This window comes from Sinocyclocheilus grahami, unplaced genomic scaffold (assembly GCF_001515645.1).
Source record: "Sinocyclocheilus grahami isolate Dianchi unplaced genomic scaffold, SAMN03320097.WGS_v1.1 scaffold3.1, whole genome shotgun sequence".
Taxonomy (NCBI): domain Eukaryota; kingdom Metazoa; phylum Chordata; class Actinopteri; order Cypriniformes; family Cyprinidae; genus Sinocyclocheilus; species Sinocyclocheilus grahami.
The window spans coordinates 2962606-2989417 of NW_015505182.1; the positions used below are offsets into that span (position 1 = coordinate 2962606).

The 26812-nt window shown below is 36.3% G+C and overlaps 1 protein-coding gene and 1 pseudogene across 6 annotated transcripts in view; one reads left to right on the forward strand and one right to left on the reverse strand.

The window, feature by feature from the left end:
* The first annotated feature begins 3114 nt into the window (after nt 1-3114).
* Nucleotides 3115-6105, forward strand: LOC107581998 (neuromedin-U receptor 2-like; annotated as a pseudogene).
* A 5997-nt stretch (nt 6106-12102) lies between these two features.
* lactbl1b (lactamase, beta-like 1b) overlaps nt 12103-26812 on the reverse strand; it is a 35447-nt gene continuing 20737 nt past the window's right edge. Inside the window, exons 1-8 of one of the 6 annotated variants that reach the window (XM_016254269.1) lie at nt 21440-21608; nt 19372-19522; nt 17871-17977; nt 16806-16963; nt 14863-14955; nt 14708-14769; nt 13462-13567; nt 12103-13239 (exon numbers count right to left, since the gene is read on the reverse strand). In XM_016254269.1, coding sequence (XP_016109755.1) covers nt 12261-13239; nt 13462-13567; nt 14708-14769; nt 14863-14955; nt 16806-16963; nt 17871-17977; nt 19372-19522; nt 21440-21586 — 1803 coding nt within the window. In that variant the 5' untranslated portion in view covers nt 21587-21608 and the 3' untranslated portion in view covers nt 12103-12260. Of the gene's footprint in view, nt 13240-13461; nt 13568-14707; nt 14956-16805; nt 16964-17870; nt 17978-19371; nt 19523-20297; nt 21320-21439; nt 21609-24216; nt 24386-26812 lie in introns of those variants that run through there. The other 5 variants (XM_016254198.1, XM_016254055.1, XM_016253970.1 and 2 more) reach the window with 5 other exon arrangements.

Sequence of the window (26812 nt, forward strand, 5' to 3'; positions counted from 1 at the left end):
ATTACAATTTAAAACAATGGTTTTCTATATTACTATATTTTCAAATGTAATTTATTCCTGTGATGGCAAAGCTGATTTTTCAGAAGTCATTATTCCAGTCTTAAGTGTCACATTTGTCTTCAGGAATCATTCTAATATGCTGTTATGCTGAATTATTATCAATTATTATTGGTGCTCATTTATTCATATGGCTTTTATCGTAACGCATTATCACTTACATAACATTATTATTTGTACGTGACATTAATTAATTAATTAATTAATGAAAGATAACTTGTGAACGATTTTATTTTAAAGATACGAATATATCAACATAATGTAACCCGGTGTAATAATTTACAAGTTTTTTTTTATATATATACATATATATTTCATGTGCATTTTATAAATGTATATGGTGGTGGATACGTTCTATGTTAATTAAGTTGATATTTATTATATTTTTTTTTTCATATTTCTATTGTTTATCCAATCGTATTCACTTGTCCACGTTGGATGTCCAATCTATGCTCTAGATTAAGGTGAAGGGGGCGGGAAGAATTGAGGGAAAAATTGAACGAGGGAGAAGAGCGTGCGATCATCTGGTGTGATATTGTTTCACAAAAGATATAGTGTAACTAATGCTATAATGTGTTACAATAGTTTATGTAGTTAGTGTGTTGTCGAAACGAGAACAGAAACTTATACTACAGAGACGGGGAAGAATTATTTCTCCACAAAATATTTCTGGTTGTGTTAGTTCCAGCCTCCATTTACTAATACAGCGAATGGACTAATTATAGAGACTGAACAGTGTCTATCTTGCTCGGATGGATTGTGTGTTTAGTTGGCGAGTCGTCAGCTTGAGGATTCGTGGCAGTTTCAGATGAGGATGATTCCAGATGACTTGTGAGTTAACGTGAGTGCTCGGAATTCCTTTGGCCTTAAGGAAGTCGCCGCGATAGTGGGGTTGACGGACATCTACCGTCGTGAGGTGAAACACGCTCTTCTGATTGGATAGTTCAAGGTATTTTTTTTTGGTTCGTTGCTCAGTGTTGAGTGAAGCGGTCTTTTGTTTATTTGTTGACCACAACGTACCCCAGCATCAAACAGGCCTGCAACGTGAAAATGACAGACTTTCATATTGATTAATGTTAAGTGTGAGCTCATATTGCCGGCTTAGTATTTTGTTGAAGAGTTCTAATTCATTATTGTTTATGTGATTTCATTTTAAATTTTAAGGGACCCAAGGAACTAAGTAACAAACACAGTTGTACAGAATAAGTTGAAGTGAGTAAATAGTCACACTTAGCTCACAGTATTTGATAAAACAAAGTTTATTCATACGAACTCAGAGCGCTCCATTATCTATCTATATAGGAAAGGGTTAAAAGCGCTACAATAAGAAAACAATAGAGACGTTTACAACACTCTTCTACTGAAGTCAGCCAGCGTTTGAAATATTGACTTGATTGACGCACACCTATCCATCATCAATTGCCTCCTTCCATCCCGGTCCATTGAATCCACTTTAAAACGAGTGATGCATAAACAATCAAAGGCAAAATCTGTTTGATTTTCAGATGAAATCCCTGAGAAACGAACACTGAGAAGGATGAAAGCCCGGCAGCCTGTCATCCCATTGGATGTTTGGGTGCGTCCTCACCGCAAAGATCCTTCATCCGAGCAATTCAGTCAAGGCACAGGCACTGTAATGGCTGCGAATGACACCTGTTATGGCTGCACGGTCTTACGGCTTTTCAAACAGTGATTGTTTACCGCGAATGCTTTAAAATCAAGTTGAAAGAACCAGTCTGGATGCGGTGCGCGTGCATTGAGGACGCCGGAAAGGTGCGTGTCTTTCTGCTTTTCTTAACATTACAACACTGAAGGCTTAAATTATGTATTTGTTGAAGTAACATTTATATGAAGTACACTTTTACTCTCAAATTCAGGCAGCTGTGTAGTACCGACGAAACACGCATTTATAAATAAAATAAATATATATAATATATATATTTTTACAAACATGCTTTAATGTCATGTAAACTGCTACTATTAAGTAATGTAATTAATCTTTTTTTTTTTTTTTTAAGATTTTTGCATGCATAAATAAACACATTGAACCTTTGTGAACCTTTGTGAATAAACCATTGAAATTTGCATCTTTTGGTCAACTAGTTAAAATAATTAAATATGCTTTGGTCAAATTTAATAAGTCTAATCATTAAAACTGACATTTGAAACATATCTCAAATAAACGACTAAGGGCTATAAAAATGTATTCACTGCCCCTGGGTATATGCATTTCCATGGATTTACATTTAGTGAGTTCAGAAAAAATGGGACATCAGGTAAAGCGGGGCAAACAGCTGTCATGATTATTGCCGTTTGAATACCAGCAAGCCGGTCAGATAAATTGGGACAGTGGCGTTGAGGTAATGTGGGGTATTTTTAAAACTGTTCTGTTCTGACTGTTCTTTGATTACTATATTATTAGAGGCTAATCTGAACCATGCCATACAAGGTTAGAGTTATGGCACCCTGTGTTATCCTTCTGATGGCAGATGGTGTTAAATACTTTTTCTAGATGGACAAAGGTGGTCATTTATGATCAATATAGCTAGTCCAAGCTGGTCCAGTAGATCTAGAGCATGCGTATGACCAAATTGGTTATAACTAGAAGAGAACATTGGACTGGTAATAAAATAGCTTTCATCACATTTCACAAACCAGTTCAATCAAGCTGAGATTAGATGGCATTGATGTTTTAGTAGGGGAAAGGGGGGGGGGGGCTATATATATAAAATATAAATTAGACAAAATGCTGATGCATACTGATTCATGCATAGGCTAAAATAAACATTTTTATATAAACATAGCTGCTTCTATGCAGTAGGCATGCTGTTTAATTGTTAAGGATGTTTCTAATCAGTTTGGAACTGAGGAAATAACAACAATCAAGAGAAAAAGTAGATAGTATTCCTGTAAACATACTGCTTGCTAAACTGCATCAGCCTTTATATTGTCTAGACTGCACTTAGATTGTGCAAAACTGTTTGACACAGGTCTCCATCATGCTGAAGGTGCAGTCTGAGAGGTGAGCAGTTCAAACGCTTACTTCAAGACAGGCTCATTTAATCATTTCACCCTTCAATTCCCATGATGGCTCTGACCTGCCTTTGTGAGTCTGTGAATGGATCAGACCAGGATTATGTGCTCTGCAACAGCACTACATTCAACTTTATCGGCAATGAGAGTGGACGCTGTCACCTTCAGACCATGGATGAAGTTCTGTTTAGGCTTCTGGGCCCTAGACAATCTTCTTTCTTCTTCCCCGTAACCTTTACATACATCCTCATCTTCATCACAGGGGTCTTGGGAAACCTCCTCACTTGCACTGTGATCACTAAAGACAGGAAGATGCGGACACCCACCAACCTATATCTTTTTAGCCTGGCCATCTCAGACCTGCTGGTGCTGATCTTCGGCATGCCACTGGAAATCTACGAGCTCTGGCAGAACTACCCCTTCCCCTTTGGCGAAAGCATCTGCTGCTTCAAGATCTTCTTATTTGAGACAGTTTGTTTTGCTTCTGTGCTCAACGTTACAGTGCTGAGCGTGGAACGCTACATTGCTGTGATTCACCCGCTCAAAACCCGCTACACGATTACAAACAAGCACGCTCAAAGGGTCATCACTAGCGTTTGGGTTCTGTCCCTGATCTGCGCCATCCCAAACACTTCGCTTCATGGCCTGCAGTACCAGTACCTGCCAGAGAGGGTTCTGGAATCAGCTACCTGCAACCTGCTCAAGCCCAAATGGATGTATAACTTGGTGATCCAGGTCACCACTGTGCTCTTTTACTTTGTCCCCATGATGATGATCAGTGTGCTCTATCTGATGATTGGTCTGACACTGGGCAGGGGACAGAAGCAGAGGAAGGACAAGCTGGATAAGAACCAAGACAGCTGGAAAATCCATCTGCACAGTAGACGGAGGAGGCAGGTCACCAAGATGCATTGTGAGTGATGACCATATCCCTTATATATATACAACTTTTGTTTATATGATAAATTATTTTTTTGCATAAAAAATGAGGAAGGCCACACAATGCTGCAGGCAGTATTTCTCATGCATTTCACTCTATTTCCAGTAAAATTAACACCAAATTAACGGTTAGGTTAAAATCTATGAGTAATATACTGCATAGTGAGACTAAGGCAGTGAGTTATGCAAGATATGGTTCAGAGAAGAAACAAAAGCCTTTTTATTTTCAACAGGTTTTCACTTTTATAAAATGTTTTAAAACATAACATTTCCTTTTGTTTAATTTTGGACATTATTATGACAAATCCAATGGCATAGCAAATACAAATCCCACTGTAAAAGCTTGCTGAGGATCAATTAGATGTCTGAAAACATCCATCTGGATGCCTTTCCCTAATGGCGATGATACTATTCCCAGAGCATCTTTCAGTTTTTACCAGGTGTTATGATCATATAATGGTTCTCTGCTCTGGTAAGACTCGCAAAGTAAAGTGAACCAACATGGCGAATGGGACCTAGAAGCAAGACACTTTCATCTGCTTTTATAGTGCATGTGTCTATACAATTACAAACTGTCATGGCACAAATTATTCATTATTAAAGCTATTCAATTATAGACTCAACGATAAGCTCACCACATTGATATTTTATGGAATATATATATAGCTAGTGTTTGAGAGAAGATTTAGCAGTGCATTTTTATCCTGAAAAGGAAAGTGCCTCATGATTTCAGAGCTTGCATTTTGATATGACTAAAAATAGTTTTATAAAAATGAAAACCTTTTGTACTAATAAAACAAAAGTTTTTTTTCATGCCTCGCATGACTCACAACTTCAGTTTTACTGTATATAATATAACTGTTAGATTGCAACCTAACAATTCATTCTGTTTCAATGTCAGGGGAAATAGAGTGAGACCTGCAGCCTGCAGCACTCTACTGATTACATTTCATTGAATAAACAATTAGTCCAAAGTATAAACATTTTATGTTGGATAGTATATAGTAATTTTTAATTGATTTAGTGAATGATTTACATTTTAATTGAATAATTTGATTTAAAGTTTTCTTCTTCACCCTAGCGAAACGCCAGACAAATTAATTCAGAAAAATGTAAACCACTCCTAAACAACATAATTGACACTGGGGTGTAAGCAGATCGTACAACAATGAGCATATGAGGGATCATACAAATTTATATATGAATATATTTATATATTAATATAAATTTTTATATGAATTACCCTCCAATTCACCAAGAAGTAAAATAGTTATGAAAATCCATGAGACTGTGTTGGATTTTCAGTACAGTCGATAACTACAAGATGGTGACATTATGGTTTGTATAAACCAAGAGAAAGTGATACAACATGTGTGAAAGTAACGTCAGTTTCAATTGGATTGGTTGCCATGGATGCTGTTGAATATTAAGCCAGAAACATACTTAACGCAAGTATGTGAACTTGTGTTTGCCAGGTCATGCACTTTCATTTGGTAATGAATTGCATGTCTCCATATTCTGCAACACAATGAGGCATTAAGAGAATCTTGCGTCACTAGAAGCTAATAACTGAATACTAGCACTTGCATAAAGTATGTGGCCTAAATACAGCTGACCAATCAGAATCAGGTATTCTAGTGGGGGACTGAGATGCCAGTGGAGCTCTGGGAATGATGCCTGAAGGGCAGTCTGTGGATCTGAGGGCTTGCTTTTACAGTTGATTGTAACATTTATTTACTTGATTTCTTCTCTCTCTCTTCCTATAGTTTTGGTGGTATTAGTGTTTGCCATCTGCTGGGCTCCATTCCACATCGACCGACTCTTGTGGAGCTTCATCACAAGTTGGACGGACCACATGCATAACATATTCGAATATGTGCACATAATCTCAGGAGTGCTCTTTTACCTCAGCTCCGCCGTTAACCCCATCATCTACAACCTTCTCTCCAGTCGTTTCCGGGAGCGATTTCAAGCGCTGGTGTGCAGTCGCCTGCCATCGAGCTCTTCTCGTAATGACTCGACACCTTTCTACATCATCCCCAAAGACCCCCCACTGATCTCCAACATCCAGGCTAAGAGCAGGAACGCGGACGGCTCACATCCTTTTGTCATTATCAGCAGCAGGTGGGAACCAGAGAATGAATGCTTTCATGTGAGACAACATGAGCTGTGATCTCACATGGGAAGCCTAGGTTACCTCTCACAAAGGACAGAAAAAGACTAAGATGTGAAATGTGTCAATTACAATACTATGTACATAATAGGCAGTTCCTTAAAATACATGTGAATAGACACATACTGGGTTTGGATTAATATTGGATTAATATATTATATTTGGATAAATCTATCAGGCTTTTTGAAGCTAAACACCACCTTAAGCTAATGATAACCAGTGTAGTTATCTTGTCCAAAGAAAACAATTAGAATGAAAATAAAACACTGTACATTTCTGCAGAAGAGCCACAGCATTCATGGTCAGTATTACGGTTCATGTGGACATTAGTGAAATAACAGGAGACAACAAGGCCATTGATTAATAAATATCAAAATTGCTGCTATGCGTCTGTTTAAAAATGAAATTGGACATCTGTACAATACACATGAAGTCTGTATCACCTGTTCTGTATAATCAACTACATGTTAAAGGGATAGTTCACCCAAAAATGAAAATTACCCCATAATTTACTCACCCTCAAGCCATCCTAGGTGTATATGACTTTCATCTTTAAGACAAATCCAATTGGAGTTATTTTTAAAAACGTCTTTTCCAAGCTTTATAATGTCCGTGAATGGGTGTTATTGTTCAATAGTCCAGAAGAAGTCCAATAGAGCGCATCCATCCATAATAAAAAGTGCCTCACACAGCTACGGGGGTGAATAAAGGCCTCCTGTAGCGAATCGATGCGTTTTTGTAAGAAAAATATCCATATATAAAGGGGTCCGACGTGCAAAACATGCAGAGAGGGGGTACGCGAGGACTGGGATTGAGAACCGCTGTTCTAGAACAATTCTTACAAATATAACACAACATAGCTGGGCGCCGCGGACAGACGTCGAACGGTGCCGCCGGTGTGCCTACACTCATAGAAAATAATGTATTTGAATTTTAAAGCCGTGGCGCGACTCTGCGCTTCTCGTCCGGTGTGCGACCGCCTGGAACACTGTTTTTTTCACCTCCGTGCCCGAACGTCTTTGTTTTTGTTGAAAGACAGAGCAAGAGGCGGGGCAGTACTGAAACACCGTCTAAGCTGTTCACCAATCACAACGCACTGGGAAAGCTAACCAATCACAACACATTTTGTTTTTCGGAAGGTGGACCTTCATCAAAGCCGGAACTAATCGAGCCGTTTGTGCCAGCCTGGGGAGAGAGGTATTTTAATAATGTAAATTATGTGAAAATAATGTGTTTTTCGAACCACCAAGCATGAGAGCATGTTCTAGTTCACCCCCAAAACTAAATCAAGACTTTGTAAAAGAGCATAATAGGACCCCTTTAACATTTTATAAACCGTAATCTCTCACTTCCATTAGCTGTCGTACATGCGTTCACAATAGAATGCTGTTCTGTTGGATGATGTAGGACGTCGGCGTATAGTATAAGTTAGGAAACAAAGTTACTTTACTTTATTTAGTACTTTATTACTTTATCAAAGGAAAGCCAGTCTTTTCTTGGCTTATATCGAAATCCTCCGACATTTTTCCTTACAAATTCCAAAGTTTTGTACTTATAATTCATGACCAGTGGTTTGTTTTGCTCTCTCCTCTGCGCTTCCGCGTTCATCACTTTTCACTGGAGCTTACTCTACGCCGACGTCCGCCTGCAATGACATTCTGTTGTGAACGTGCGTATGTCAGTTAGCGGAAGCTAGAAATTTATGTTTATAAAGTTTTAAGTATAGATATTTTTCTTAACCCTCAAATGGTCCTCGTTTCCTGTTTACACTTAAGTCCCTTGGGGTCAATATGACCTCAAACATTGAAAGAGTAATTGTGAAAAATATATAAATTTTTAATCATACAAATAATATATCATTTTTTTTGTTTACTTCTCATCTATACATTAATGCTGTGTTTTGGGAGATATGAAGTACTTTTGTACCTTTTTACCACAAAATTCCTCAACTACACCATTAGTTTGCATGTGAAATATACATGTTTTATGAAAAAAATCACTTAAAGGACGACCTAAATTTTATTTAAGTTACTTCTGGATATTGATCTAGGTGTTAGATGTAGATGTCTGCCATCTGCTGGTTAGAAATAAACCTAAAAGGATTACAGTTTAGGAAATAAATTGTTTTGACCAGCAGAGGGCCATAGAGAGCCATTCATTTTAATATTCTTTTAAATGGTATATTTTTTTGTGGTATTTGACGCATTTTGAAATGTCTGTTTTCAAAAAATGCCACAGAAATTTGACAGAAAAATGCCACATAAAACACACCTAAAGGACAAGACTTAGAGTCAGATTGTAGTTGCATATTATTGATTTTAATGAACCAAGTGTAAAAAAAATAAAAATAAAATAACTTTAGAATGTGGAAGAAATTAAAAATGTAAATAAAACCAACAGCAATATGCAGAAGTGTGTGCATGTGCATGCATTAGGTCTATCTCAAACGTGTTCTGCATTTGTGGCTGATTTCATTTGCCAAATTTGATACAAATGCTATCTGTGGCAATCATACCTGTGTCTGTGTGTGTGTGTGCGTGTGTGTGTGTGTGTGTGTGTGTGTGTGTGTGTGTGTGAGTGTGCCCGTGTGCGTGCATTAGGTCTCACCCCTTTATATCTTTGTTCTGCATTTTTGGCTGGTTTTATTTTGCCAAATTCTATACAAATGCTCTCTGTGGCAGTCATACCTGCGTGTGTTTGTTTGTTTGTGTGTGTGTGTGTGTGAGTGAGTGAGCATGTCTTTTATACATTGTATTTGTGCTCTAGTACCAGGCCTTCATTTCTGTGTGGAAATTTTCAGATTTATACCGAAATTTTTTTTTTTTTTGACAAATAAAAAAAAATATATAATTTTTTTCACATTTCCGATTCATTTCAATGTGGGGTCATATTGACCCCAAGGGACAGATTTGTAAAAAAATGTTTTACATAACTTCAACAACTGAATCAAGACAATATAGTGAATATAGATATAAAATGTTGAAAAGTCAATTAATTTTATTCCACTGAGATGAAGGGAACCATTTTTTTTTAACTAAGTAAAAGTTCATTGGGGTCATCGATTCTACAGGAGGCCTTTATAACCTCCTCCCCCCACCCCTCCACCCCCCGGTGCCATGTAAAGCACATTCTTTAATTATGGATGGATGGATGCACTTTATTAGACTTCGTTTGGACTATTGAAAAATAACACCCATTCACTGCCATTATAAAGCTTGGAAGAGCTAGGATGCTTTTAAATATAACTCTGATTGTATTCTTCTGAAAGAGGAAAATCATATACACTTAGGATGGCTTGAGGATAGGTAAATCATGGGGTAAGTTTCATTTTTGGGTGAACTAGAATTATTAAATTATTTTGCATCCTCCACATAGTATTTTAGTAGTTTCGTTTGGGACTGAGGACTTATTTAGATATTCACCCTCACCAAGCCCACCTGCCACTTAACATCATATTGAGCAAAACCCAACACATTGGTAGGTCTACAATATTAGCCTAATATCAGTTCACACTCAGGCTTATCGCCCTGCTAGTTGTAGTGGGTGACTTACTATCCAACAAGCTACAGTATTAAATGAGCTAAGCTAGGTAAACTTATTATCGCTCAGAAAAGTACATCGGATATCATAATATTTTGTCATGACTAATATATTAATGATCCAGCATCATCTGTATTAAAGAGAAAAAAACAACACTTCATCCGATGTTTAAAGTGAATAAAATAGCCTTGACAGCCTACTTACACATAACTACTGAAGAACTTCTCTCCACCGGACTCGTGTGCAGGGTTGCCAGGTTTTTACAACAAAACCCACCCAATTGCTACTCAAAACTAGCCCAAAACCAGCCCAATCGTGTTTCGAGGGGGGTCTCCTGGTAAAAATCGCATTCCAGGGGGTAAAATACCCCCTGATATTTTAGATTAATTTATAGAACATTAGAGATAGAAGAAAAACATTGGGTTTAACACTAAGTTCATATACAATACAAAAATCATTTGCAAGTATAGGTACATGCATAAACTAATTTTGCACACTGTATTAAAAAGGTTTTGAATATGTTATCAGTTTTAGCAGGTATGTCTTTCCAAATCCCCTATTTTAACACATACTGCAGAGCTAGGCTCCCATTGCAGATACCTGTTTATTTTGGTATGTTTGGTATAGTTTTGTAAATAAATTGTATTAATTCAGCCATGCAAACTAGACCTAAGCAAATATTGGGAGACAAAACTTATTTGCATCCTCATAATTACATTCTTATTCTTAAAAATAAATAATAATAATAATAATAATAATAATAATAAAACACAGGAGAAAACCCAAGTACAAAACGCTAAAAGTCAGAGAATCCGTAATGACCTTTCAATGCTATTTATGGACATGTTGAAAATTTACAATCAAAATGATTGTCATTTTCAAATCTTTTTAAAAGATTTTTCTTTGAACTTTTAAATAATCATCACATTAATATTCCTACATAGAACAGGACTTAAAACAAAGCTTATTTTGCATAAAAGTCTATTAAAGCACTGGAAACTTGATTTATTTCTGCATATTCAGTTGCAATAGCATAGAAAATAAAAATGTGACAGTGATTTAGTGAGACCAATAAACCCAATGAGATAAATTCCATAAGAGCTCATTATTCAAATAATGTTATTTTGCTTGGGGAAAAAAAACACATGGATCATTCATAATGAGGAAATACCTTTAATAAATTATGTATGATGCTAACTGTACAAAAAAGGTTGGGTAACACTTTACAATAAGGTTCATTAGTTAACATTAGTTAACTACTTTAGTTAACTTGAACTAAGCATGAACAATACTTCTACAGCATTTATTAATCTTAGTTCATGTTCATTTCAACATTTATTAATGCATTATTAAAATCAAAATTTGTGCTTGTTCACATTAGTTAATGCCCTGTGAATTAACATGAACTAACAATGAACAACTGTATTTTCAATAACTAACATTAACAAAGATTAATAAATACTGTAATAAATGTATTGTTCATTGTTTGTTCATGTTAGGTAATACATTAAGTAACATTAACTAATGGAACCTTATTGTAAAGTGTTACCAAAGGTTGTTATACATATATAAAAGGAAGGATATGATGTATGAAATATAAGGACATTTATATATATATATATATATATATATATATATATATACATACAAGGATATGAATGTATGTGCAAATATAGGTTATGCTGAAATTTCACAGGGTAAACAAGCTATTACAGGAAAAACAATGACAGTGATAACCATCCACTGTTATGATTTGATTCAATCGCTTGTATATAAACCCCCAGTGTCTCAGAGCACAATTTTCAGTAACCATTTCATCCTCAGTTAGAGAATGTAGGTCTGCGGGATATTCTAATCACATTATATGTGTTGAGCCCTGGAGCATCGAATCCAGGAGACACGCCTTTCCTGTCAAAGACATAAAAGTTAAACAGCTGCCCGTCTTGAGCTTCGAGGGACACGGATGCGGGACGATTCGTCTGGTAGCCCTCCTCCCCTGAGGACAGACAGAGACACACAGAGCCCACAGACTGCAGACAGCAGTGATGAAGACAGACAGCATGTAAACACACACACACAATGGCTAATGCTCAACTCTTACTCAAACACTTAGGAACAATGTGATTAATGTAATCGTGAGACCAGATTAAATCAATCATATACCCATAAATTAAGTCTGCATTTTTATAAATTTACTGTTAAATTTTCATAGTTAAAGAAGTTGTGGCCACTGTCAAACGTAGTGAAATTAAACATTCTGAAGATTGTGAAGCTTCTTACTATTACTGAAGGACATTTATATATATATATATATATATATATATATATATATATATATATACATACAAGGATATGAATGTATGTGCAAATATAGGTTATGCTGAAATTTCACAGGGTAAACAAGCTATTACAGGAAAAACAATGACAGTGATAACCATCCACTGTTATGATTTGATTCAATCGCTTGTATATAAACCCCCAGTGTCTCAGAGCACAATTTTCAGTAACCATTTCATCCTCAGTTAGAGAATGTAGGTCTGCGGGATATTCTAATCACATTATATGTGTTGAGCCCTGGAGCATCGAATCCAGGAGACACGCCTTTCTTGTCAAAGACATAAAAGTTAAACAGCTGCCCGTCTTGAGCTTCGAGGGACACGGATGCAGTGTTGACACGCAGCACACAAGGATATTCTTTCTCAAACACAACTCTAAAGACTCGGTCCACTAGGTAATTCAATTTTATGGTCCGGTACCGCTCAGGGATGAGATCCTCTATTTGAGGTCCAAACTGCTGCATGATCAAGACACCATCTGGCCCTGCTTTAATCTCATAAAACGTGATGTTGCCGTAAGTGTAAAAGCCGACGTAGGGTGCAGGACTGGGGGGAGGAATAAGAAACCGCCTGGCCTCCCTGAAGGCCCTCTCCATGGCGGGAATGATATGCGAGTAGACCTTTGAAACCATATCCTGGTTCTGTGGCCGTGTACCTGCCATTAGCACCACCAATCCTAACTTAAGCCGAGGCACCAGAGAGAATGTAGCGGAGTAGCCATCTAGATCACCATCCTTGCGAAGCACTTCATATCCCATCTGTTCGTTCACTTCCCACGGTGTTCCGGTGCGGTTGGCGAAGTAGTCTTTGTCGCAGCGGAACAGAGGGGTTAGCATAATTTTTAAAGTGTCAGGCTCCAATAGCTTGCGGTGATAGGCTCCCAGTAACATCATTGATAATTTAGCCATGTCAGCAGCTGTTGAATACATCTGGCCAGAGGGGCGGTACCAGCCCAAGTCATAAAGAGGTGCTGTTTGGCCACTGGTGTACACACCTACAGCCATTTGACTTTGGATACTAGGATTGATGTCAAACCCTGTGTCCTCCATTCCCAGCCTGCCCAGAATGTTATCCGTGATCCATCGCTGATAATTGATACCCACAACTCTCTCAGATAGGACATGGGCGAGCAAAGAGAACGCCAAATTGCTGTAGTGACATCTAACAGGGAAATTTGAAGAGAACAATACGTTAAATCTTCCTTCAACCTCAAAGGCGTGCTATTAGGAGACAACAGAAAAGTTATTATCATTATCGTCATGGTCCATAACCTTTCAACAGAGAAACAGCAATTCAGATGGCACAAAATGAGTTCATTTAAAGTAGCTGATAGGAACAAATACGGTTACATAAATCAGCTAAATTAATGCGGTGGAAACTTACTTGGTCCCTGGATCAGCAACGAGCACATCATCTTGCAGGAGGTTGATTGCAGCCTTGGTCTTCCCTTTCCACAGTAAGTTAGTTCCACGGAGTCTTCTGGGTAGACCTTAAAAAAAAATACAATATGGTGAATAATGCATAATTGTGACTCTTTCAAAAGCTATTTGCTTTCAGCAGCTTAGGGAAATTCATGTTCTCTTAAAGGGTTCAAAAAACTTGTACTATGAACAAAAATGTTCAGAACACCAAACTTTCTCCACAAGAAGAGCCTGTATTGAAACTAAGGACAAAATAGTTTGTCCTGTTCATTCACACCAATAATCTGATTAAGTAATAATTCAAAAGTCAGAATAAATCATTTAACTTTCTACACTTGAAACATGGGCTGCCAAGTTACAGTAAGGAAATGTGGATGAAGGAGGATAAATGTAGTGCGGGCTCTGCAGAGGTTATTATTGAAGGATTTTGGAGTTAAAACCTATATCGGACTCAAAAATGGCAGCAGCTTGTGAGTAACTGGACATTTAAACTCGAGTTTAAAGACAGAGTAACAAAAACGCATGCTATGTGCATGCTAAGGTATGCATACAGTGTGTGTGACCGGAATTTCATCATCAGCATAATAAAGCATGTTCTGCATGTGCACAACCAGATTTTTTCTAACCAGACATACTCTGTATGATCAGTTTGGATATAAGCTTTGAATTTTTCTGCATAAATTAAGTTTGTCCAAGGTCGTAACACTGTCCGTGTCCATTGCTTTACATTTGAAAAAAAGAATGGATGAGATGGAACAACAGCAAACTACTGAAGACAGCAACAGCAATAGACTTTAACACTGATGAGAGCTTTGACTGTTTCATTTCTGCACTGAAAGGATTAAAAATTCTATTAACTTTTCATTTTAACTAGCTGGCATAGCTGCCGAGATCAGTAATCACACACATCAAGTGAAGGCGTATTTCGCCAGTCACTACAGGCATATTACTCTCATTTCTGTGATATTGCAATAGATGAGTTTTTTAATAAAAAAAAAAAAAATGAGACTCTCGAGTTTGTTCCACTAAATTGTCCATGTTCGCTACTAGCAACTGAGGTCAGACAGCTGGCCCACCGCTGAGTTCAAAGAAACATTCATTTTGACCTACTGCTATGGTTATTACATGCTGTGTTGTCATTCCAACGTTCGTTGATTGTGCAATCATGGAATTGCTTCTTGACACAAGACTGGAAGTTGGAAACTTACCAGAAAGCTGGCTGGCCATTCTTCTTAATGTTACAGAGGATGATCGGATTTGAACCTCACCGCTGTCAAGGAAGATCAGCCCATCAGTGACGTATTTCAGCTCAGAGTCTCTGCTTTTTCCCAAGGGGTTTTTAATGGTGAAGTTGTCCACATACTTCTCCAGTGGGTCATCCAGAGAGCCCACTTTGCCGTCTTCCCACAGTCGATACAGCATCAGGGTGGGAAAGATCTTGGATACACTGGCAATTCTACAGAAGAGCAATCATGCAGAAGATTCAGACGCTTTCTATAGTCTAATGCGCTCAAAATAAGATTTTTTTTATTATTTATGAAAATAATCTGGTTATGAAAAAATGTCAACAGCTTTCACACTGGTGCTGTGAGATCAGCAATGAAAATAAATTATTAATCATTAAAATGCAATGGAATTGCTAGACATCAAGTCAAGTATAATGCTACTTTAAGCATCAAAGCATGTCATAAAAAAATCCCTATTTAAAAATTAATTTTTATTTTTTGTGTATTTCAATAAAACTGTCATATTTCCAAATTTCACTGTTGTAATAGACTTTACGTTCTGAAAAGGCTTTTAACAATTCCTGACTTGTTCAGTTGTTTGTATTGTGTGACGTTGATTGACTAGCTAACCCAGTGTGCGTCAGAACTTGACACTGAGACTGTCCTTGAGTGGTTTATGAGTTCAATCTCAGCCTTTTGAACAATGAAAATGACATCTCCTAACAGAGTACCCTCATAAATCCTATATACTTCTCAGCCATGTGAGTATGCAGGTCAAAACACCTCGCTACTCAAAGATGGATTATATTTGTGAACACCCTTGACTCTGAAAATGTCATAAAACCATTCCACAATCCATTACAATAATTTGAGCCATGCATGCAAACAATAGCTGGGTTGTGTACAAGATGATCTTTACAGCTAGAACTAGAGAAAAGCAGCTCAGTAGCATTAACAGGACTCAGAAAAGATTACTTCTCAGAAGGCAGGGAAAGTGGCTATATATTCTCAAGATCTGATAAAAACCAGCAGCTTCATCATCTGTATTCAAGACCATACCATGCAGCTGCCAACCCTCAGGACCTTTAGAAATAATCTTTGGCCTTAAACACAGCACAGCAATACAATCCATTGAGAGGTTTTAAAAACTAAGGGAAATGTGTGTGCGATGTAAATGCAAATTATGCGACATTTGTACAAACCCTTTCCCTTTGTAAATATAAAATCTACATCTTTGTAAATATAAAATCCCCCCCCCCCCCCCCCCCCCCAAAAAAAACCCCCAAACAAACAAAACAATAACAACATTGAGTCCATGGCTTTCAATAGAGAAAGCAGTCTGGCTATTGTCCACTTTGAAAATGCAACAACGTTAAGCTGTGGTGCTTGAAATGGCTCCACTGTGTAATGTAAAATGAGCAAATTAGGAGTGGATTTGGATTGATTAAATCAGGCTTGGCAGATAATTGGGCTCTAACTGTGGAGCTGTGTGCTTCTTCACTGAAAAAGAGCAGCATAGCTCTTAGGTGATGATGCTTGAATGATTGCAGCTATATGGGTCCAAATCAAGGACCTTCGAGAAGGGGGAGGAAAAAAAGGGAGGGGGGGCACACAGACACCTAATTGGCAATTATGATAACGTTCCCTCTCATTGCCAGACTTTATTATATGAGGGTGATTTGTGTGCTATGGAGAGGCAAGTTTATAATGTCTCCTATCAACAAGTATGAGCAAGTATTTTGAATGTAACTTTCAAGTCAAACAAAGAGGTTTGCAACACCAACATGAGCAAACGTTTCAGCACATTGCTTTCTGCACTGAAAAAAAGCAATATGCTCGTGTTGGTCTAGTTTTTAATTCACTTGCACCTGAAACAACTAGATTTTTTACTTAACTGAAGCACAACAACCCAACTTTCAAAAAGAAAAAAGAAAAAAAAAAACTATATATATATAAATGTAAATAATAATAATAAATTAAATTTAATATGAAATACATACATACATGGATTTTTAAAAAACATAACACATAAATATATATATTTAAAAATATATTATATAATACCATATACATGTCTTACCTGTAAATGGTGTATTCATTTGGTGGTGCAGAGTTAGGATCACTTCCATTTCTCTTGCCGAAGTTCCCTGTCCACAGTACTGTGTCATTGTAAGTAACAATAGCTGACAATGAGGGCAGACTGACGGGGTTGATGCTATTGCGCAGAAGTGCATCAACCTAGATAAATGACAATTACATTAGTTAATATGGCAACAACGATTCCGGCATACATAGAATGTATTTATAGTCAAATGTGATTTGCTTTTGAACGTATATATTTCCAGTACAAACAAGTGTAAGTAAGCATGACAAGAAATATTACAGTGGCAATCAAAAAAAAATTGCTTTGTTTAGCATGCCGACCAGCAGAATCAGCTCAACCAATGGCATGTGTTTTTGAGGTGGAACATTCTGTTGGACCAACCAATGGCCGATGGGCAGAGTATTCAGGAAACCTGTTTGAAAAAAGTCAGTATTTTTGCAATTCCATTTGATGATGATAGTGGCACATAAATTACACATTTCAGTGTAATAATAAAGTCCTTAAATACTGAGAGCGGTTTTTTATTTAAAGTACTTAGTCTATGAGCCAACACTCTTATGATGACAAATGAGTTATATTTCCTAATCATGTTTTTGTCTAAATATTGTGTGAAACTCCTCAAGGATCATTGTGTGGCTCTCTCATATTCATAATTCATACACTGATTACCACATCTGACATTGTAATTTCATTTCATGCAACACATTTTTAAGGTGCTGTCAGGAATGCCTCCAGCAGCAGTAATTTATTTTTTACCGCTGCTTTAAAGAGCAATGAAGGTGTTTTATGCTTTTAATGGTCACAGGTACAAATGGAGGAAAAGCATTTATAAGCTGGTGCACTTGCAGCCAAGGGTTTTGCTCTAATGGCATCTAGTGTGCAAGAGGACATTTTGAAATCATGATATAGACTTGAGTTTTCGAATAAGGAGGAAGCAAATTATTAGATTCAACAAAATCACTGAACAAAGAGCACAAAAATACTGATTAAATATGATTTTTGGGCAGTGAAGAGATTAGTTTTCAATCTTTACATGCTTACCTTCTCAAGTGCCTCCTTCAAAGAGGGGATGGGGTGTTCAAGAGGTGTGGGCTCCGGGAAGCGAGGGCACATTCTCACAGATTTGGATCTTTCCCCATTACTTTCTTCTTAAGAATGGGCACACAGCCATACACATATATATAAAAAAGAAAGTGAACGACCTAAGATGAAACTCTAAGAGGAGTGTTTAGAGATTTCTGCATAAACATTGAAATTTAGTGAACAGAGCACTGAAAATGGCTGGTACCATAACCATAAATGCTTAAAATCGTCCAGACCGATAATCGGTCGACATACATGTACAAATAATAAGCCCCACTTTAATTTTCATAACAAAATGAACATCAATAGAGACAAATGTTTGCTTGAATACATTTTGTTATTGTTCTGGTTAAAAATATATACATTTCAATGGTTTAAAAAATTGTAAACAACGTTTGAGAATAACATAAGCCATCATGTGGGTTGAAAAAAAATCATCTTTATAAAGGGAGTTAACTGATTAGAGTTAAATTCACTTCGAATGAACTGCACAGGCACCAAATGACCAAAGAAATTATGCAAATCAGGCAATGGACAAAATTGGTGCTTAATGCAAATAGCATGCTGCAATTATCCATCTTGCTGGCCATTTCTGAGTGTCAGGTTGTTGAGGAGGAGACACACTGGAAAGAGAACTGGCTTATTATAGAATGTGTTTGCACTTGAACAGAATGACAATGACCAGTGTTATTTTATTATTTATAAACTCTTATAGTTTTCATGCATATTTTGAATTATCTTTTATTTTCAGTTTATTTAATTTTAGTTAGATTTTTAGTAATTTTGTTTTGTGATTTAGTTTTTTATTATTAGTTTTATATTATTTAGGTTTAATTTATTTTTATTTCAGTTTTAGCTTTAACTTACCAATTAGTCATTTTAATGCTTCAATTTAAACTTTCAGATTTTAGTTTCTAATTTCATTTACCTAATATTTATATTTTATCCATGTTTTTTAATTAACAAAAATGCTTTAATAGTTTTAGGAACGACAATAACAATACACACTGGACTAGTGATTTACTGCGTTTACATAATGCCTGGTTAAACTTGATTGTGTTTTAGTGAATTCACTTCATCACATAATGGTGTGTGGTCTATAGATTAAGCAGCACAAAACTGCTTCACATATGTAGCTCCACCACACGTTCACCTAGAAAAGAAGCCAGTCTTCCATCTTTAGTATTCTAAGTCAATCCCCACTCTCAGAGACAGCAGATAATAGGATCTACTAATCACACATCGTGTAACCTCTCAGACATGCACGTCTGACACCAAAACAGTCAGATGTTTGTTACAGTTATAAATATTTAGTAGGACGTATTTTATAAAACTGAAAGATATTTCAATAAAATATCTTCTTCAAAAGTTTAAAAGTGTGACTTAAGCCTTTCACAAGGAAGGAGTCTTGGAGCTGTTAAAGGTGCATTAACACATGACCTGTGGACAACTCACTCACCTAGAACTAACTTGGGCAGCTGGTACTGCCAAATGAAGCAAGAAGTCATGATGATGGACAGCAGTAAGAAAAACACCAGGCCCAGTTGGGTCCATTTCACCTTCATCTTGCTGGTTTTGGTTAACCCGTCTATGGCAAGTGCTGGCGTCAGCTATCAAAAAGGATAACAACAAAAATAGATTAACAGTAGGAAAACAGATTTTGGGGGGTATTTAGTTCAATATATATACACACTACCATTCAAAAGTTTGGGGTTGGTAAGATTGTTTAAATGTTTTTGAAAGATGTCTCTTGTGCTCACCAAGGCTGCATGTATTTAATCAGAAATACTGTAAAAACAGTAACATTTTGAAATATTATTACAGTATTGCAGTTTTCTATTTTAATATATATTTGAAATGCATTTTAATCCTATAGTTTTCTATTTAAATATATATCTTTAAATGCAATTTAATCCTATGATGCAAAGCTGAATTTTCAGCAGCCATTAGTCCAGTCTTCAGTATCTCATGATCCTTGAGATATTTTTTTAAGGATTCTTTGAAAAGAGGATTAAAGGATTCAAAAGAACAGCATATATTTGAACCTTTTTTATTTTGGAAATAATGTCAATCTTATTGACCTTAAACCTTGACTGGTATGTACATCCAAGCTGTGTTTAAAAATAAAGATGCATTTTCCCAATTCAATGAATCAAAATTCCACACATAAAAACAAGAATAAATGAGAAAATGAAGCATATTGTGTCTCTGGGGCTACTCCATTCTTCATGCTGTGAGTCACTCAAAATATAATTAATGACTGCAAGAAAAAAGCCAAACAAAACTGATAAAGTTAGCCAATGAGAACAAATTATGATGTAAAACCTGCATGTAGTTGCTGACCAAATCTCTTTACAACAATAATACATATATAAGGACACTCACCAGATGTAAAGCCTCATTTGTAATATTGTGCCTACGTATGGCTCTGTTTCAACTAGCTGTCCCAATCCAAAGTGTGCAGATTCCGTATGGAATTCCTCCTCTTCTTAAGTGGAAAATCCAATTCCGTGGTAGTCACACCCTAGGAACCACTGGGCAGACACAGATCTGACTCTTGCCATCACCACACTGACTGTGGCATAATCCTGGCTGTCAGATTCCCTTCGACAATTCAATTTCCTCTCCCACAACAGCGTCTGACCTGACATCATAATCCCAAGATTTAGCCCTCTAAACCCCATCAGAGCAGGGCGGTTCTTTATCTTAATCCCTGCAAATCGATTCACTTGGCTGCTGTTTCACGCTTTTAGCGCATTTGCATCGTTCCCTGCTCCAAACTACTAGACTTCCCACATGGAGAGAATCAAACATGAAATCTCATGAGAATTTTTATCTGTCTCAAGACATGGCAGACTACATCTTGCAAGAGCATTTAAATTGAATGTCAACAAGGGGACATGCCTGAGGGGACTACATGAAAGTTTACATAAGGGACACAAAGATATATGTACTGTTTTTTTTAACACATTTTTTAATTTGTCACATATTGTGTACATTTAACACTAGTCACTCAGAGTCATCTTTTGTCAGATATTCTCCAACACAAATTTTATCAGGCCATTTGCAGGTGCTAAATCTACACTAATGCACTCCACTTATCAAAAAAGACCCTGACATGTGACTCTTATAGCAGGCTGTGATTGGACCAACTGACCTAGAGGTACATTGGGATTAACAGAAGCAGCAGGGTTTGACAGCAGGATGAAAGAAACCACCATCACCTATGAATACCCAACTGTGAGATTACTGGAGTGTGAATTTAGCACTGACATCCTCTTCAAAGTGCATAAACTACACATGCACACTCACATGAAAATATAAGCACAGATGGTCATGAACTAAACAACAGTGCATCAAAGGAATAGTACATTGCTTTTGACTCAACAAGAGAAGCCATAATCTAATTGTTTAGTCTTTACTGTTTACTTTTAAGAGAAGGATTTGTGTTTGATTTGGCCATGCACAATTTCTCTGCGGAGTAGAATGTGTTTGGGCTATGAAGCTGAAGTGTGCATGGAGATTACCTGGGGCTGGACTCCATCAACAGATGTCTCCCTCAAGACCACCTTGCTCCCCGTCTCTCCCATGTTTTCTCTGCCAAAGCGGAAAATACAAGACAATTCTAGTTCTGTTAAATTACATGGAAACAGAGGCAAGATCCCATTTTGCATTTTTTTTAAGAATAGGCAAATGAGTTGACAATCGTTTGTGTCCTACCCATTAATTTATTTGAAAACAAAAACAAAAAAACTGTTCAACCATACAATGTCTTCCATACACCTAACTGTTGTTATTTTCTGAAATAAATTTTCTTTCATTGAAAACAAAAACAAAAAAACTGTTCAACCATACAATGTCTTCCATACACCTAACTGTTGTTATTTTCTGAAATAAAATTCATATTTCTGGGGATCATGAAGTGAAAATCTGTTAATTTCAAGATTATATTTGGAAGACATTTTTTAAATATCATGCGGTTCACCAAACATGCAGAAATATGCAGGCATAAAATAAAATTAAATAAAAATTGCAACTCCCAAAAAACATTGGAAACACTTACTTGAAGCCTTTCAGTACAATGCATTATAAAGGGTTATTAAAGGGTATAATGCATTATAATTATTCAGAATGTGCGTTGTTATACATTATATCTCATCATAAATAATTCTAACTGAATTTAAAATGCATAGTGTAACAATGAATTGATAAGTGTTATAATGTGGTTACAATTATTCATGAGATTGTACAGTACAATGCGTTATAAGGTGCATTACAAGGCATAACTAATGCATTAAAACTACTTTTATAATGCATTATAAATAAAAGCTTTTAAATAAAGTGTTACCAACACATTTTTGAAAATAACGATTAAATTGTTAACTGTGTTAATTGTCTTGTTTCCAGCAGTTTGGAGAACAATTGCTCCTCACACCAGTCTATGTTTTATTCAGCTGAAGGCTTGTCGTTTTTTCACCATTCTTTCAGTTATCTGCAGTTGCCACCTGTGAATAAATTCTTCTCTTTTGGGTCTTCTACTGCATTCGACTCTGTTAACTCAGCATAAGAAAGAAATTCAGTACATCTTCTCATCTGTATGTGACTCACACCTTTTAAACCCAGGCAGTCAAACATGACTTCAAGCCCTCTATAGGGCTACGGCACATTACTCTTACGGGCTCTGACCGTCTACTCAGTCTATTGAGCTCAGGGAACAATAGCACATATCTGATGAGCCTTCACATCCTGCGAGTTATATGTGAATGTGAGCAATTAAAACTCAGAAAATGTGTCACAAGCAAAGTCCTGAGAGCTTAACATGCCCACCAAAGACCCGTTCTTTTCTCACATTCATATAAATGCAGGGTGAAATCTGAACAATATATGCTGCAGTGCAGATGAGTCATTGTCCTGAGAGGGTAGCAATTTGGTCTAGCAAATAAAAAAGCAGCCTACATTTTTCAGTGAAGCACTGCTGTTCACAAGCTGAATCATGCAACGAAACATGCACTGAAGTATTACTTAACATTTAACAGTAAAGGTTCTGTTTTTCAAAAGAGCACAGGATGTGCTTCATCAGTACACTTTCAATTGAAATTCGTCCTTTTCCATTTGAAACCCAATGCTGGTGGCATCAGAATTACACAATTTCGAATGAATGAATACTGCATATTAAATGAACTCATGTTATTTTAGTCTCTGAGAATCCTAATTATCTCGCTGTAAAGCTCACAAAATGCTTTGCCACTGATGGATGGAAATTTGAATTCAATGATAAGGATGAATTCAATGACGTGAAGCTCAACAAAGGGCTTTAATACGATAACATGGCCACAACAGGAGAGGGCAAAATTTAGGATCATTACAAACTTGTTTTGTAAAAACAGACATGCCTGGGAGTGTTTGATGACATGCTATAGCACATTATCCATTTGGAAAACACTTGTATTTATTATAATAAATACAAGTATTTTCCAAATGGATGCTGCCCTTTGGTAAGACTACACTGGGTAATGGGAATGGATTTGCATCTCACACTGCACCAGTGTACAATTTTTTAAAAGTATTAAAAGGAACATTACTGACTATATGTTTGGAATAGCACACTAGCATACTACTACTATTGCTACAATATATACACTCTAAAAAATGCTGGGTTATATTTAACCCACCATTTTTTAGAGTGTAGTAAGTGTAAATTTTCTGTATAAGATGACCTGTTACTTAACAAAATGAGCAGTATACAACAGAGCAGTTGACCTTTCTAGGGTGAACCAGTGTGTAACGAAGTAAAATGACCCAGTTTTTAACCCCTTTCTTGATGTATTTAATCAAACCACACTCTAAAAAATGCTGAGTCAAAACAGCCCAATTGCTGGGTTTGTCCCTATTTAACCCAGCACTGGGTTGTATTTAACCCAGCATTTTTAGAGTGCATGACATAAAAATACTTTTTTTTTAATACAAATATTAGGATAAAAAAGTAAAATAATCAATATTAATTCCAAAATGAAATATGGAAGACACCTTCTGAATTAAACATGCAATGTGATGAGGTCATGTGATAAATACTGTAAGGTCTTGTGACAATTTTTTAATGTTGAATTAAAGTTTTAAATTATAGTTTTTATAGTTACAGTTATACAGTTGTTTTAATTATATCGTTTTTATTTCAGTTTTATTTTAGTACGTTCCGTTATGTTTACTTTTAAGAGAAGGATTTGTGTTTGATTTGGCCATGCACAATTTCTCTGCGGAGTAGAATGTGTTTGGGCTATGAAGCTGAAGTGTGCATGGAGATTACCTGGGGCTGGACTCCATCAACAGATGTCTCCCTCAAGACCACCTTGCTCCCCGTCTCTCCCATGTTTTCTCTGCCAAAGCGGAAAATACAAGACAATTCTAGTTCTGTTAAATTACATGGAAACAGAGGCAAGATCCCATTTTGCATTTTTTTTAAGAATAGGCAAATGAGTTGACAATCGTTTGTGTCCTACCCATTAATTTATTTGAAAACAAAAACAAAAAAACTGTTCAACCATACAATGTCTTCCATACACCTAACTGTTGTTATTTTCTGAAATAAATTTTCTTTCAAAAGAATTCATATTTCTGGGGATCATGAAGTGAAAATCTGTTAATTTCAAGATTATATTTGGAAGACATTTTTTAAATATCATGCGGTTCACCAAACATGCAGAAATATGCAGGCATAAAATAAAATTAAATAAAAATTGCAACTCCCAAAAAACATTGGAAACACTTACTTGAAGCCTTTCAGTACAATGCATTATAAAGGGTTATTAAAGGGTATAATGCATTATAATTATTCAGAATGTGCGTTGTTATACATTATATCTCATCATAAATAATTCTAACTGAATTTAAAATGCATAGTGTAACAATGAATTGATAAGTGTTATAATGTGGTTACAATTATTCATGAGATTGTACAGTACAATGCGTTATAAGGTGCATTACAAGGCATAACTAATGCATTAAAACTACTTTTATAATGCATTATAAATAAAAGCTTTTAAATAAAGTGTTACCAACACATTTTTGAAAATAACGATTAAATTGTTAACTGTGTTAATTGTCTTGTTTCCAGCAGTTTGGAGAACAATTGCTCCTCACACCAGTCTATGTTTTATTCAGCTGAAGGCTTGTCGTTTTTTCACCATTCTTTCAGTTATCTGCAGTTGCCACCTGTGAATAAATTCTTCTCTTTTGGGTCTTCTACTGCATTCGACTCTGTTAACTCAGCATAAGAAAGAAATTCAGTACATCTTCTCATCTGTATGTGACTCACACCTTTTAAACCCAGGCAGTCAAACATGACTTCAAGCCCTCTATAGGGCTACGGCACATTACTCTTACGGGCTCTGACCGTCTACTCAGTCTATTGAGCTCAGGGAACAATAGCACATATCTGATGAGCCTTCACATCCTGCGAGTTATATGTGAATGTGAGCAATTAAAACTCAGAAAATGTGTCACAAGCAAAGTCCTGAGAGCTTAACATGCCCACCAAAGACCCGTTCTTTTCTCACATTCATATAAATGCAGGGTGAAATCTGAACAATATATGCTGCAGTGCAGATGAGTCATTGTCCTGAGAGGGTAGCAATTTGGTCTAGCAAATAAAAAAGCAGCCTACATTTTTCAGTGAAGCACTGCTGTTCACAAGCTGAATCATGCAACGAAACATGCACTGAAGTATTACTTAACATTTAACAGTAAAGGTTCTGTTTTTCAAAAGAACACAGGATGTGCTTCATCAGTACACTTTCAATTGAAATTCGTCCTTTTCCATTTGAAACCCAATGCTGGTGGCATCAGAATTACACAATTTCGAATGAATGAATACTGCATATTAAATGAACTCATGTTATTTTAGTCTCTGAGAATCCTAATTATCTCGCTGTAAAGCTCACAAAATGCTTTGCCACTGATGGATGGAAATTTGAATTCAATGATAAGGATGAATTCAATGACGTGAAGCTCAACAAAGGGCTTTAATACGATAACATGGCCACAACTGGAGAGGGCAAAATTTAGGATCATTACAAACTTGTTTTGTAAAAACAGACATGCCTGGGAGTGTTTGATGACATGCTATAGCACATTATCCATTTGGAAAACACTTGTATTTATTATAATAAATACAAGTATTTTCCAAATGGATGCTGCCCTTTGGTAAGACTACACTGGGTAATGGGAATGGATTTGCATCTCACACTGCACCAGTGTACAATTTTTTAAAAGTATTAAAAGGAACATTACTGACTATATGTTTGGAATAGCACACTAGCATACTACTACTATTGCTACAATATATACACTCTAAAAAATGCTGGGTTATATTTAACCCACCATTTTTTAGAGTGTAGTAAGTGTAAATTTTCTGTATAAGATGACCTGTTACTTAACAAAATGAGCAGTATACAACAGAGCAGTTGACCTTTCTAGGGTGAACCAGTGTGTAACGAAGTAAAATGACCCAGTTTTTAACCCCTTTCTTGATGTATTTAATCAAACCACACTCTAAAAAATGCTGAGTCAAAACAGCCCAATTGCTGGGTTTGTCCCTATTTAACCCAGCACTGGGTTGTATTTAACCCAGCATTTTTAGAGTGCATGACATAAAAATACTTTTTTTTTAATACAAATATTAGGATAAAAAAGTAAAATAATCAATATTAATTCCAAAATGAAATATGGAAGACACCTTCTGAATTAAACATGCAATGTGATGAGGTCATGTGATAATACTGTAAGGTCTTGTGACAATTTTTTAATGTTGAATTAAAGTTTTAAATTATAGTTTTTATAGTTACAGTTATACAGGTGTTTTAACTACATCGTTTTTATTTCAGTTTTATTTTAGTACGTTGCGT